This window comes from Hyalella azteca, unplaced genomic scaffold (genome assembly GCF_000764305.2).
Source record: "Hyalella azteca isolate HAZT.00-mixed unplaced genomic scaffold, Hazt_2.0.2 contig5918, whole genome shotgun sequence".
Taxonomy (NCBI): domain Eukaryota; kingdom Metazoa; phylum Arthropoda; class Malacostraca; order Amphipoda; family Hyalellidae; genus Hyalella; species Hyalella azteca.
The window spans coordinates 162,004-176,839 of NW_025936095.1; the positions used below are offsets into that span (position 1 = coordinate 162,004).

At 43.1% G+C, this 14,836-nt stretch overlaps 1 protein-coding gene across 1 annotated transcript; it reads left to right on the forward strand.

Annotated features, from left to right (window-relative positions):
• Positions 1–82: 82 nt before the first annotated feature.
• LOC108670043 (urea transporter 2) lies at positions 83–9,335 on the forward strand. Its single transcript, XM_018157493.2, has 10 exons — positions 83–644; positions 1,297–1,419; positions 1,859–1,978; positions 3,432–3,586; positions 4,303–4,424; positions 4,724–4,824; positions 5,870–6,017; positions 6,927–6,971; positions 7,896–8,038; positions 8,755–9,335. Exons 1-10 carry the CDS (start codon positions 606–608, stop codon positions 8,944–8,946), a joined length of 1,188 nt encoding a protein of 395 aa, XP_018012982.1. The 5' UTR covers positions 83–605; the 3' UTR covers positions 8,947–9,335.
• The last annotated feature ends 5,501 nt before the right edge of the window (positions 9,336–14,836 follow it).

Below are 14,836 nucleotides of genomic sequence, written 5' to 3' on the forward strand. Positions count from 1 at the left end.
TAGAAGTTACGAACAAGGCGCGACTGTTAGGAAGCTTGGACGAGGACCACCTTAGAGCTTTCATAGGCAGTCGTGTGGGATATAAAGAGTGTTCTGGTCAAGAGAGCCGAAGTGTTGGTACAAAATGTGTGACGTGACCGAGTTGAAGGAACAAAGGACGAATATTTTTTAATATTCATAGTGTGTTGTACGCTTCATTTGTTTTTAGACGTTTGTTGAAAGCAGAACTCAGTTAGTGAGAGCCATTCGTCTTTTAATCATCGCCGGAGCAGTATAAATGGCAGCACACCTGTACTCATTTTAACATTATTAACTACCAAAGCCCCATTCGACATATATAAATTTTAACTAGAAAAAAACCTATCGAGGACAGATTTCAAACTCTACGAATTTTTTTTTTTTTTTTTGCTACTAAACAAAATCCCATAACAACATACTCAATAGTATCCTAATAATACTGGAAACTTTAATTCAACACTGGCAAAGCATCAAAATATGCACATTGCATACAAGCCAGGTGTTAATCATTATTTATCAGAAGAGTGATTCTTGAAAGAACTTTAGATTCGACAAGACGTGCCCGCAGGTAACATGCCAGATCGTGCATGATGCATGAAGATTCAGCAAAAACACCTCTTCTCTTGGTAAGCATTTAATTTTACATTGAGGCTTGTTTGAATAAAATGGCTTATCTATCGGTGTCCGCTGCAGACAGCTTCAAACTCATGTGAACCGGTTAAACTAAATTAATTATCATGGCCCAGTGGTTAAAGTTCAGAGTACCAAGATTGGAGCAGAGAGGCGCGGGTTCGATCCCAGCTCTCCGCGCCAGTTTCTGGTCAGAATTGGCAAAGAGGCCGGGCGGTTATGCAAAGCATAATTGAAGCAGCGAGTTGCGCGTTCGAGACCGCAACAAGCTGTGAATATTCTGCGATGTTGAGAATCGGCGACAGGCCTACGGCCTAATTAACGCTGAAACCGCTATTATTATGGAAATTCGGAATACACATGTTTTCGTTCATCTTTGATCTTATAAAGCGAAGAAACGTATCGATATTACACAGTGATACTTAATCTGTGGTAGAACTTTCGCAGTCATGAACGATATTTTTTTATTTTTACTCTAAAAATGTTTATTTTTTCACGGAAGATGAACTGGGAATGATTACTATTCCCACACGTCACCCTCCATCTTATGATCACAACAACCATATCCGCGTTACTGCCGCGGTTAAAGCAAACTGTTGGTTTTCTAGTACATAGCTACCGGCGATTGCCATACTAATGCGTTCCCAGAGCGGGGCATGGAGCTGCGTGCTGGGTGACGCCAGCGGGCTGTTGCGGTGGTCTCGTGGGTCGTGGTGGTCGCCCTGGCTGCTCGTCAAGCTCGTCGACTCGCTGCTGCGAGGAATGGCGCAGGTATAACAACCTCTTGTAAATTAACAATCAAAGCTAAATATCATGCAATAACTAGCGTCAAATTTGGCACTTAATCAATTGAAATGAAAAAGACGCACAGTAAAAACGTTCATTTATTCACAGATATTGACTAGTATAATTTTTAAGAAATATATGAATGTTAAACAGATCATATCTTTATTTTTGAACAAATATCAGGTTAATTCCCGATAATTTTCAGACAAAAGAATGCCAGTATTTTAAGTAATGTAGGTATTTGTGTTAGAATCGTTAGATGTAACATCCAAAATGCGGTGACTGAGAATTGAAAATTAAATTCGAGACACCTTGCGTTTGGTTTACCTCAAATTCCACTTGAATTGATTATCAATTAAACAGTTGACATCAACTACATATATTTCACGCCACTGAAACTCCTCATGCAAAAATTTTTGGACAGGTGTGTTTTGCCAACAACCCTTGGTCTGGAGCGCTCATCCTCGTAGGACTCTTCCTGGCGGATGTCTACGTCGGACTGGCAGCTTGCGCCTGTTCCGTGGTAGCCATAGCAACCGCCAAGGCAAGTATTTTCATCAATTACAGTAGGCCGTTTCAGTGCGTATTAGTGATATATGGTAAAAGTTTTAAGTATTTGTACTTGGTATTGCTAATGTCTGCGGTAATCGTTTCATGCACAGTGGACCTGAGCCTTAAGAAACAAGATTCTAACCCTAAATATTTCTTATTAAGGGGATATTTTGTACTCAAAGCATGGACCAAAGTAAGCGCAATGATTTACGCGATGCTATCTAATTAAAATTTGAAGCTGATGTCTGCGCATGTTGAAGCGGCTGCTCGATGTATGCAACATAATATTGTACTAATTGTACTATTTGAGTAACATGATGTGGTCTTGAAAGGTACGCTTTGGATGCATCTTGTTCAGAGCCATTGTAAATGCCGCACAGGGTGGGAAGAGAAGAGGCGGAAAGAGAAAGTTAGAGGAGGCACTAGAGTTATGGGTGTATAGGGCATTATGGGTGTATGGGGAAAGGTATGGGACATTATTATGTGGGGGACCTACAAATTCTTCGACGCCAAGTCATGCTTTCTTCTACCAGCATGACTTTGCGCCGAGCAAGCCGTAGCCTCACCCATGCATCACAGGATATTTACCCACAGGATATTTTTTCTTCAAATAAGTTGGACATTATGCTCATGATATCGTCAGATTCTGCTGTTATTATTAGTAAACTGTTGAATCGGAACTTTAAAAAAAAATGCCAGTACCACTTTAGCGAAGATGAATATAACTCTCGCATGAAAATGATGGGAATTCGGATGAAAAGATAATTAATGGTTCACGGCTTTGATCCAAACTAATAGAAAATTTCATACGTCATACACGGATTATACTAGTGCAAGTTATATTGGAATTATCTTACTATCAAAGATAGTCGTTAAAATATCGCGAAGCTGAAACGAGTGCGTTATGAGCGTGATGAGTAATAAGAAGTCGAATGTTATTCGAAATGAAAGTGGATGTTTGAGCAAGTTCCTGACTAATGAAATAAACATGTCAGAAATAATTAAGGCAGTGAGCGGTCAGTAAAGGTGTTGATGTTAGAAAACATGCAAAGGAGAATCTAGCAAAAAACACTAAATTTAATTCTTCCTCTTCAGTTTACAATTTTTACTGAAGCTTTTTTTTCTACCAATTATATACAAATTTTATATGATAAGATTATAATGGGCAGAAATCCTTACTGTGATTAAAATTTCGAAATTAACCTTATATTTTGCCGCCACTGAACTTTTTTTACTCTTTATTTCCTATTTTTAATGAAGTTTTTTTTCTTTTCTATTTACTTTTCTCGCACATTACACACGATAAGATTATAATCGACAAAAATCCTTACTGTGATTAAAATTTGGAAATTAATCTCATATTTTGCCACAACTTGAACTTTTTCGATTGATCTTTGATAGTCCGATTATTCAAGACTTCAGTTGAACCTGAAGCTCGTTGACAGGGTCTCGGGCAGTCGGACGAAGCGGTGAGTGCCGGACTTGCCTCGTACAGCGCCGTGCTGGTGGGCAGCGTCACAGTCGCCCTGCATCCTGTCTTTGTAGGAGGACCTGTGGGGGTCACCACGTGGCTCTTCATGCTCGCTGCAGCTGCCTACAGGTCAGAGTAATTCACGCTGCTGCTGCCTACAGGTCAGAGTAAACCTATCTATTTACTATTTCAAGAGGAAAGGAGCTAAAAGCGGCATTCAGACTAGGCTTCTGTTTGAATATATACAGGGATTCTAAAATTCGTAGATCACTAACACCGGATGCGGAAGCTAGAATTTTGAAATCACTGTTATAGAATTTATAGAATTTGTTTCCTGTGTGTTGTGTTATAGAATTTATTTCCTGGAAAGGGTTCAATGACGAAGTGAGATTTCAGTTGTCTATATGTATTGCACAGTTGAGACTCTAGATCGCGCCCGCAATGTCTCATTGGATTGAGCTGACGTCTCTTGGAGATGCCCTAGCCATCTTCAAATAATATTGCAGTTTCGGATTATAGTGTAGTTGTGTGGTGCAGTTTGCGGTTAATTTACAATAATGTAAGTGTTATGAATCTTACTTAGGACACTGCAAACTTTGCAAAGATCGGCGATGCCGTCACAGGAAACAAAATCAACGTTCAAACATTCCAAATCAAAAAATGTCCGGTGTTCGATTTGACATTTTTTTATTAATGACCTTGTAAAGTCTGTCACGATAATACGTAAGTAATCACTATTCTGGTTTTACTTGAAATTGAAAGGGTGTATCATAATTATAGCGACTCATCCCCTAATAGTTTAATTTTTGCAAAGTTATCACTTACGATGATAGTTGAACACACAGCGTGGTGGTGGGCGTGGGTCTCCACGCGGTCTTGAAGCTCGTCAACCTACCGCTCTTCACGCTGCCCTTCAACATCGTGACAACTTTGCTCTTCCTCGCACTAACAGCTGCAGGCGCTGACGGTGCGTTATATTGTCGCTAAAATATTAACATCTATAAATAAGCTCCTATTTGTAGCTACGTAGGACAAACTTACATAGATTGCCTCAATTCAGTTTTGAATGTATCACGAAAGCCAAACACTTTCTATAGTTTTCTATCGAACCATTTATTGGTCGTTTTGAAGAAGGAGCCTTTTGCACATCAGGCTTTATTGCTGAATGAGTAATTGAGAATTAAGATAATAGTTCGTAACCTAAAACTATGCATCAGAACTTAATCTCCGCTTAAATTTTCTACATGAAATATCTCTGTTCTATAGATACGGACAATTCAAAACAATTCCTGCTGGACTCATCGCTCTCCCTGAACGCCTCTGGCGTCGAACCTGCAGCACCTGCACCAGGCATCACGTGGCGTCAAGTGAGCGCATATCTCACTCCTTCTAGGGAGCAGTCACTGTATACACTCACCATGAACAGGCATTCACCATGAGCAGGCACTCAACATGAGCAGGCACTCACCATGAGCAGGCACTCAACATGAGCAGGCACTCACCATGAGCAGGCACTCACCATGAGCAGGCACTCACCATGAGGGGGAACTCACCATGAGTAAACCTTTTCTCCACTTGCCGCGACAGGACGCTCGCCTTGCTTTGTCACATACTATCCACTTTTGACGAGTAGGTGTCACCACTTTCGTCCCTATATAGCAGCAGACGCTATGTAACACTTTTTGCCATTTGTTTGTGTAAACATATTGTGAAAACGCTGCTGAATAACACTTATATTATTTTATGCCATTTTATAGTATTTAAGACTTTTTGTCGGTCCCATGACAAAATGTTGCTGATTCCCGCCTTGTTGTCATGTTTTCCCGCCCCTGTACAAGTGGTGTCACGCAACCTTTTGGCGGCGGGGCTGGTCTAGTTACTTACTTGTATGACAGGTGGTGGCGGGCAGCCTGGTAGATGGTGGTGCAGGTTTAGTTACTTACTTGTATGACAGGTGGTGGCGGGCGGCCCTGGTAGCAGTGGGGCAGGTCTAGTAGCTTACTTGTATGACAGGTGGTGGCGGGCAGCCTGGTAGATGGTGGTGCAGGTTTAGTTACTTACTTGTATGACTGGTAGCGGCGGGCAGCCTGGTGGCGGTGGGGCAGGTCTAGTTACTTACTTGCATGACAGGTGGTGGCGGGCAGCCTGGTAGCGGTGGCTGGTCTAGTTTCTTACTTGTATGACAGGTGGTGGCGGGCAGCCTGGTAGCGGTGGGGCAGGTCTAGTTACTTACTTGCATGACAGGTGGTGGCGGGCAGCCTGGTAGCGGTGGCTGGTCTAGTCTCTTACTTGTATGACAGGTGGTGGCGGGCAGCCTGGTAGCGGTGGCTGGTCTAGTTTCTTACTTGCATGACAGGTGGTGGCGGGCATCCTGGTAGCGGTGGCTGGTCCAGTTACTTACTTGTATGACAGGTGGTGGCGGGCAGCCTGGTAGCGGTGGGGCAGGTGTACGCCGTTGAGCACGTCATGTGCTCGGTACTCATCCTTATCGCCCTCGCCATCAACTCCTCCATCCTCTGCCTTGCCTGCTACGGAGGAGGCCTCGTCGGGACCCTCTCAGGTCGGCATTGTCAACACCAATATTGTGTTCGCCGCTCGTCCTCTAAAGGGGGGTCTGGACTTTAAATTCTAATTTGGGATCATAAATGAATTGTATGCAAAATTACTTCTTGCACAATTAAATAAGTGGTAATTATAACTGAATATTGTAGACATTTTATCATCGTATTTTAAATAAATGATTTATGGCATGCCATTCATGATATAAAGTCAAAACTAACAACTAGAAAGCGCACTGACGCCAAAGCATTCAACCTCAATGCTCTCTATTAATTGGATTCAATAGTGAGCTTTTTCAGTAAATAACTGATGGTTCCATTACTCAAGTTTAAATTGATTTGCTTGCATGATCACAAACTCATTGAAATGAGAAAAATAATTTTAAAAAATATGGCTGCAATTTTTTTGATGACATCCATCATGCATGGCGTTTGAAAAGGGCACGATATATTTCAGTGATTTCAGCGTTGAATTCTGTTTCTTCATTTCCCTTACCCATTGCATTTTTCGTGAAAGAAAAACTCATTATCCCGTTAAATCATGCTATTTATTAATATTTTATCGTATCATATATTATCAAGTGGATTTAAGCACTTCCAGTTGAATAAATAAAATCTAACTAGCTTTGCGTTAGTCCCTACTGTGGACATATACTCAACAGAAATATTTGCACACAAGGTTTGTACACTAATATTTCATTATTTTCATATTTCCAACATTTAGACCAACCTTTCGTAAACGGAATATTCATTGTGTATTATTGAAATAATTGAAAAGTTGATGAATATGATGAACTTCTGTGGAATTTTCTTTACTTTCCTAATAGATTTGCAATTCAAACAAACAACTGACATCCATAATTGAAATGTTATCACAGTATAAACATTATTTAACACTCTGCATATTTTAGCTCTACTCGTCACCGACGCATCGCAACACAGCGCAATAGCGGCAGGTGAGCAGCGAAAATCACATCGTTCGACAGAGGTGCAATAATTCCTCGCTTCTAAATGTGGAGAATTCGCACGAAATTCTATAAATGCACTTCTTTCGACGACTGTGTAAGGCGAGGGAGCCTAACCAAAGCTAGACGACTTCTTGCGTAATTGAATGACTGGAATGTTCTGACTCATTGAAGAGCAGTGTGTAATTAACTTTTTCTAAATGTCTATTTCATGGATCGTTATGCACGTGGGCATTAGTTCTACGTTGCTAGCTTCTATCTATCGTTTGGCTGGATGTCGGGTTGCGTGCTTGATTACAATAAACTACATCAAGCAAGGCATGTTGATTTTTTTCACGGCATTTATACCTCTTGCACTAATGAATCCTTTCTGCACATTTGTCCATTGAATCTTATTCATCTGCTCAGGTTGTGCATAAGTGCATGGGACGGAAGACTAGCAGTATCTTAGGCCGAGCGGCGAAGTATTAATTGCAGTTTTTCATACTAATCAGTGACATAAACTATGCGGCCATACTTAATGAGCAGATGTGACTTGCGGCGTCGTCCTACTACGAGCACCATTCCTATACATATAGGAGCAACGTTATTTTTAATTGAGTATCATTTCTTCATTATACAGTAACAGCTACCGTCAATGATACATTAGTCGCCACTGCACTTACCTAGCCGCCCGTCGCAATAAACCGTATAATATTGGTCAGAAATACGATTTGAAAGGCCGAATAACCACATGATATTTACGAAGCTATTTTCATCGCGCTTAAAAGACATGGTTCAATTGGTTTATATTACACTTGGATGTTTATAATACAGATTGAAGACCGGTGACTTTAGTGCTAAGGCGACGTTAGCGTCATTCAGGTTTAGCTACGTCAATGTTACAAGCCCTCACGAGAGCTGCCGCTGCTGCAGGAGTGTGGGGCTACAACGCAGTGCTGGGCGCTGGCTGCGCCGCGTTCTTCCTGGAGCCTTCGTGGCGCTCCCTCGTGCTGGGGGCCTTCAGTGCCACGTCCTGCACTCTCCTGCAGGCCGCTCTACAGCCTGTCTTCTCCGCCGTCAGTTGGGACTCAATATTCTCCTGTAAACGGGACAATTTTTATTGGTATAAATCGATGTGATGTATTTAGGAGAAAATCGCGTCGTTCATGCCTCTACATAATGCAACAATATTATTGTATAATAACTTATTAGACGGGTAAAATTCATTGGTAAGGGTGTAGCATGGACAGTCCATTTGGTTGGAAGTGTTTTGTGACGCGCATGACCAGTGACGTAATGCATGACAGGCTTGGTGGGGGTGATTTTGGGCAAGTATATAGTTTAGCAAGTGCATGTGTTTGGTAGATGGAGCGCAAAATTCTAGAACATTCTGATCGTAATTCTTAAATACTATAACTTGTCATTTAATGTCAAAGGAAACATAAAAGTTAATTATAATATTTTCAGTTATTTGCGTACCCTAAAGTGTGACATTGCTCGCAATAATAGATACTTATATATACTTATCAATTATTTATAATTTCAGCAAAATCTCTATTGTGAATACTTCATAGTATTTCTGAAAGAATAGGAATAAGCAACTTAAAATATAATGTAATATATTTTCGAAATAAACACATTGAAAATTGGGTTCCTTAACTAACTTTGAGAAAACCGTAATTTACCTAATAATGTACTATAAGTAAAGGCTATTAATTCTGTATTATTTAAGTTCGTATTGCTGCAAAATATAATTCCCCTAACGTACAATATCGTTGATGTAACATGTCAGCTGAGACTGCCGGTGTTGACGGTGCCGTTCTGCGCGTGGTCTGCGCTGCTGCTGCTGGTGGTGAGCGACGGTCCCGGCGTGAGGGTGGCGCGCGTCCAGTGCCTCGCATACCCTGAGCAGCACCTCGCCTGGGCCAGACGACGTCGCTTGCTGCCGCCTGCTGCGCCGCCTCACGCTAACACGCGCTTGTAATTACGACGCTTAACAGGGCAGATATGTCTGTTGGCTGGACTATCATGACTTACTGGCATCAGAAGAAAAGACTGTCAACTTCTTCCTATAACTGGATGAAAATATGAGCTTTTGAGGTGTAAATATGAGCTATATATAACATGGAAAACAAATAGAAGTAGCCGTCTCTACCGAATTTGAAGTACAGCTGCAAACATCAAATATTCCATTGGAGACAAATACATACTTTTATCTCCACCATAAAAAACTTTAATGCCGTGATGTTACGAAGTATTAAGACAATTAATTAATAAAAATCACATTTTACAGTAGCCAATGTTCTGCTTCATGACAGCAGAAATTGAGCAAGTTCTTGCTCAACGCAGTTATGTACAAGCCTTTTGTCAATAAACGAGTTTAAACTTGATGGTCAAAGTTAATTGAGATCATAACCCCAATCCGTGCCATAAGTGTTTGTAGAAAAATGACACAGTACAATGAGTTGTGGACGCCGATGGACTCAATAAGTGGCTCGTTGGCTGTCAGAGTTTGCAGATGTGCAAATGGGTTTGTAGATGTGCTCAGAGTTCCACTGGACGGTGCAACTAAGATTGCCGGCATATCAGTAAGCCTCATTTTTTAAAGCCTTGGTCGTCTCTGAATCGATCACAAATTATGGTAATCCAAGATGGCTGTTCAGCCGACTTGGCTTCATCAGACATTTTTGCTTGATCGGCAATTTTGGTTTGAATCTGAACGTGGCTGGAGCAGGCGTTGTCTTCGTCCCTGCTTTTTCTTGCTACTCACGTAGCTTGCTTGACGCAACCTATGTCGACGTAAGTGTGTTTTTAAGTGGGAGGACTATATTGTGAGCATTCGTTATGGCGTTCATTGTAATTCGGCTTCGAGCTTATTGTAGACGTGCGTCACTGTTTAATGACCCAAGCTGTATCTGGCTGTTATTTATGGCGCCGTTAGCTTACGCGGCGAAACAACTGCTCGGCTTGCAGTCAGCTGCTGCAGTCCTCGATCCATCAGTCTGTGGAGTAGATTTACTCATTGTGCCGTCCCCCACGTCATTGTGCATGTCTAAGCGTGGATGCCGTGCTGGCTGAAATAGGCGTCCTGCTGCTACCTATCGAACAGTGCGCAACAACGATGCCCGTGTTCGTAGTCACTGGCAATAGGCCGTTGCTACGGAGGAAATCATTTGCGACTAAATCAACGTCTGCGAATGCTGCTGCTGATCATCGGCCAGTGTCGACCCGTAGTCCTCAAAATCTGCTTAGCGTTCGTGTTGGTCGCCACTGTGCGCAGCCGTGTCGCCGGTTAATTATCGTTCGGCCGCTTCAACATACGTTCGCTGAATGACAAGGTTGATGAGTTACTTCACATTTGTCGCTCACACTCACTAGATGTCGTCTTCCTGACACGGCGTTGACTCGGTTAGCATCGCGCGTCTTCGCGCTGAAGGACTCCAGGTAGTCCAGCGCGCGTGGCCCCGCATGCAACCCGACATCCTGGCGACGAATTACGGTAGCGTAGCTACCGTCGCCAGTGAGGGCGTGCTCCTTGCCGTTCTTGACATCGGCGCCCGACCCACCACCTTTGAGCTGCCATGTGCTAGAGTCACCTGTGCCTCGTTTACATGCGTTTCAGTCACCCACCATCTATCGCCCTGGATAGATTGCTGAGGTGCGCGATTTTTTCGTTAATTGAGCGATGTCTTCACCAGACTTGTGCCTTTCCCCCATCATGTCCTTATCACCGGCGATTTGAACGTTCGACTGGATCGCGTCGACGACCCATCGACGCGTCAGCTGAACGACCTGTTGTCAACCTTTGGCATGGTTGTCACGTGACCTTGCCGACGCACGACACGGGCTGTCTTCTGGACGTTGTAATCGCGTGTGCTGACCTTCAAATTCAGCCAGTCGACATCATCGAGATCGCAATATCTGGCCATCAAATACTTTAGTGGACGGTGCCATGTGTGCACCCGGTGCCATCGCGCAAAACCGGTAACTGTCGTCCGTGGCGCGGTTTTGACGACGATGTCTTACGCGAAAAACTGCAGTTCTGACAATGTCGGCTGGACTCATAGTTGGCACTTTCAATCAACGACTTAGTGTAACTCTACAATACCGAGCTGACCTGTGCCCTTGATGACCTCATTCCTGCACGCACAGTTCGAGTACCTTAAGGGTCTCCGACCCATTGTTCGCCGAGGAATGTCGGATTCGACTGTTACAGCGGGCTGTCGATCGGGGGAGAACAAAAACGGCAATCCTGCTGCTGTGGCTCCCACCTGACGAGATGCGTGTTGCAACTTTGTCGACCTTCTTCACCAGAAAATGCCTAGCAAATTACGGACCAGGCAATAAGTCTAGCAGCTATCTCAATCAAGCGTCAGTTATGGAAAGATCAGGTTCCAAAGGCCGGATCCCTTGTGAATTAAGTCACGAAAAATTCAAGAATCGGCAACAGGCCATGAGCCTATTTCTTCAGTGCCGACACTCCTATTCTATTCTATTCTATTCTATCTAAAAGAGTCATTTCGGCGCCAAAAAGTCGATGTGCAACGCAGCGACCCTCGAGCGCTGTGGGGTTCGTTGGGTAAACTTATGTGAAAATATCATATAGATGCTCGGGTGATATAGGCGTGGAGGAATTACATGCGGTTTTTTAAAACCAAATTTCTACTGTACGAGCGTCGTCAGCCGATGCTCTGTCGGCAACACTTGCGCGTGCCAGTTCGACTGCGTGCTCCAGGAATGGACTAGCGTCACAGCAGACGATCTCACCGCTGCAGTGCGCGCGCTGCCTAACAAGCAGTGGGTCAGCTATCCGCTGCCGATGTCGCTGCTCAGAGGAAAGTCGCAACTATAATTCTTCTGACCGAATTTTTTAACCGCTTCCTCACTGACATCGTTGATTCAGAGAACTTTAAATCAGCTTACATTACGCCTCTATTGATAAAAAACAGACCTTAACTCTTCCGATCCCAGATCATATCGATCCATGTCGATTTTATCGAAACTCCTGGAACGCGTTATGGCCCGACTGCTAAATAACCATCCTCAGCAGTCCAGTCTCATGTCTAGCCTCCAGTCGGCATACCGTCATCTTCACTCGACAGAAACCACTGCGAAGAAGGTGCTTTCAGATATTATGCGAGCAGTAGACCGCGGCGACATTACGGCACTGATTTTTCTCGACCTGTCGGCCGCGTTTGACACGATCGACCACGCCCCTCTACTGCGCCGATTTGACGTGTCATTCAGCCTGCGCGGTAGTGCTGCGGTGGTTCGAGTCCTATCTCAGCAATAGATTCCAATGCGTTTGACACGGGAACTCTTCTACGCCGTCGTTGGTCACATGCGGCGTAACACAGGGATAAATCGGCGGTCAGCCCGATCCTCTTCCTGTTATGTACTGTCGACGTGTGGAAACGTGTGGAACATACTCGATTCACATAATTTGAATCCGCATATGTTCGCCGACGACGCTGAAATATATGGTTACTGTGCGCCAGCCGACGCTGTAGCGTTGCAGGACCGGATGTCTGTCTGCATGGTCGCCGTCTCAGAACCGGCTCCAACTCAATGCACTTCAACCGGCCTCAGCTCAATGCATCAAAAACTGACTTAATTTGGTTTGCAACTGCTCGGGACCAGCGTCAGCTTCCGGCCAACCCTGTTCGCGTGGGCAACGACTCCTTCATGCCTGCGTCTTCGGTTCTCAACCTGCTGGTCATTCTTCCGAACACAGCACTTGATAAACTGCAATCCGTAATGAACGCTGCTGCGCGACTTGTGTGCAATAAGCGAAAATTCGACCACGTGACGGCGATATTGCACGATCTTCACTGGCTGCGCATGCAGCAGCGCACGCAGTTCTAGGTCGATGTTCTGACGTTCTGATGCCTTTACGGTCGGACGTCTTCTTATCTCACGGAATGTCTGCAGCGCGAGTTGGTTCTGCCTTCTAGATGACTACTGCGTTCGTCATTAACAGCGGACCTCGTCGTTCCATCTACACGCCTATCTACCGTCGGCGACTGAGCGTTACTGATCGCAGCCGCAAGAACCTAGAACAGTCTGCCGGCTTACGTAACCTTGGACCCTTCGTTATAGACATTTCGTCGACACCTAAAGACGGAACTATTTCGTAGAGCTTATGAATCGAGTGTTTAGTCATTTTTATCTGTTTCCATCCTTTCTTGTATCATCTTATTTTTCGCTTGCTATTAAACTTGAATGTTACGTGCCTTCGAAGTTTGTCTGAACCAGGCGCCACTTCAACTGCTTCCTAGGCTGATAATCATGATAATAATATGGTTAAGGGGAAGGACGATTGACAATAAAGTCCTGCATATGTACAAGACGAAGAATATTTTTGGTGAGAATACAGAATACCCCCAAAATTCTTTGAATTTAAGTATATTAGTGATGTTATGCTAGTATTTGCGTCGTACGCACAAGGTAGTACATACATTACCTTCTAGAGAAATGTTTCTCGGCCGCGATTGCACAGCTCTTGATAGAACCACAGCCAATGAGCCTTTCCTTCTTGCAAAGCAGCCTTCCCTTATCTATATGAAACTTATTCGAAATTTTAAATTGTAACACTAAACCTTCCAATGGGTAGAGACTATCTTATTTTCAAATTTAAAAAATTTTTTTTTTGTAAGAAATGGCAAGAGAAAATGGGGGAGGAAAAGAAAGAAAATCAGGTCAACCACTCACAAGATTTCAAAACAACACTTGCCACACACGTTCAATCAGCGGACGGAAGACAAGTAAACAGTAGGAGCCATGTCCATAGATCAAGGCCTGTAAATAATGTAAGAAGTAAGTAGTAACCGCATACATCAAAGTGAAAGTTCACAAAAAGTTTTAAAATATTTTACGCGAACTCGGATTCCGTTGTGAATAAAAAAAATGAACTGTAATCTATGATCGCAAACGAGTGTTCAGACATTATTTGTATTACAGAAATTTGTATTATATTTGTATTACAGATTTCACTCCTTCATTTCACTTTCTTTTTATGGAGCCCAGCAAGTTGAGTTATTTGCAAATCATCAATCGACTAAAGAATCAGTGTGATGCAAATTTTCTCTAAAAGGCAAGGATATCCTACTTGTTGGGTTCATGTATAGATCACCAAACACTTCCTCTGATAACGATAAAGTACTAAACAGCCTTTCACCGAGCATGACTTTCAGTAGGTCGCATACGTTTATCGTTTGTTACTTTAACCTTCCAGAAATAAACTGGTCATATCAACCCTCTCCAAGAGATGGGAATCACCTAGCGTTCCACTAAGAGTCTGCGCGAGACTCATTTTTAATCCAGAACATCCCTAAGCCAACCCATTTTATGTGTGTACAGACCCTAAATATTCCAGACCTAGGGATTACTAGTGAAGAATTAATGTTAGACGAATTTCGCCGCGAGGCTCCGTTGGTCAAAAGCCACCACCAATCATTGTTTTTCAGTATTAAGTGCCATACTGAAAAGACGGCTTGGAAGCCTGAACGTTTGAACTTAGCGAATGGCGACTGCATTATACTCCGCTATGCAGTGAATGCGGCAAATGTTTCGGACTATACTAAGAAGCTGAGGTATCGCCATCAGCCAAAGTCGATTCCTATGGAGTTTCTACACTACCTTTTTTAAACAATAACTCACCTCCTAAATAAGATAGAAGTCTGAAATTTGGAATGCTATTCCAGCAATTTTTCTTCATTTCACGTACTTTAAGATAATTTTTTTTAAACTTGGTATTTCAACTGTTATCTGGAAGGATAACATTTGCACCCCCACGTTTGTAAAGTGCGAGCATTTCCTACCAATTTCTCGATGAACGCAGGTTTAACTATTTAATTATTCTTCATTAATCGGTA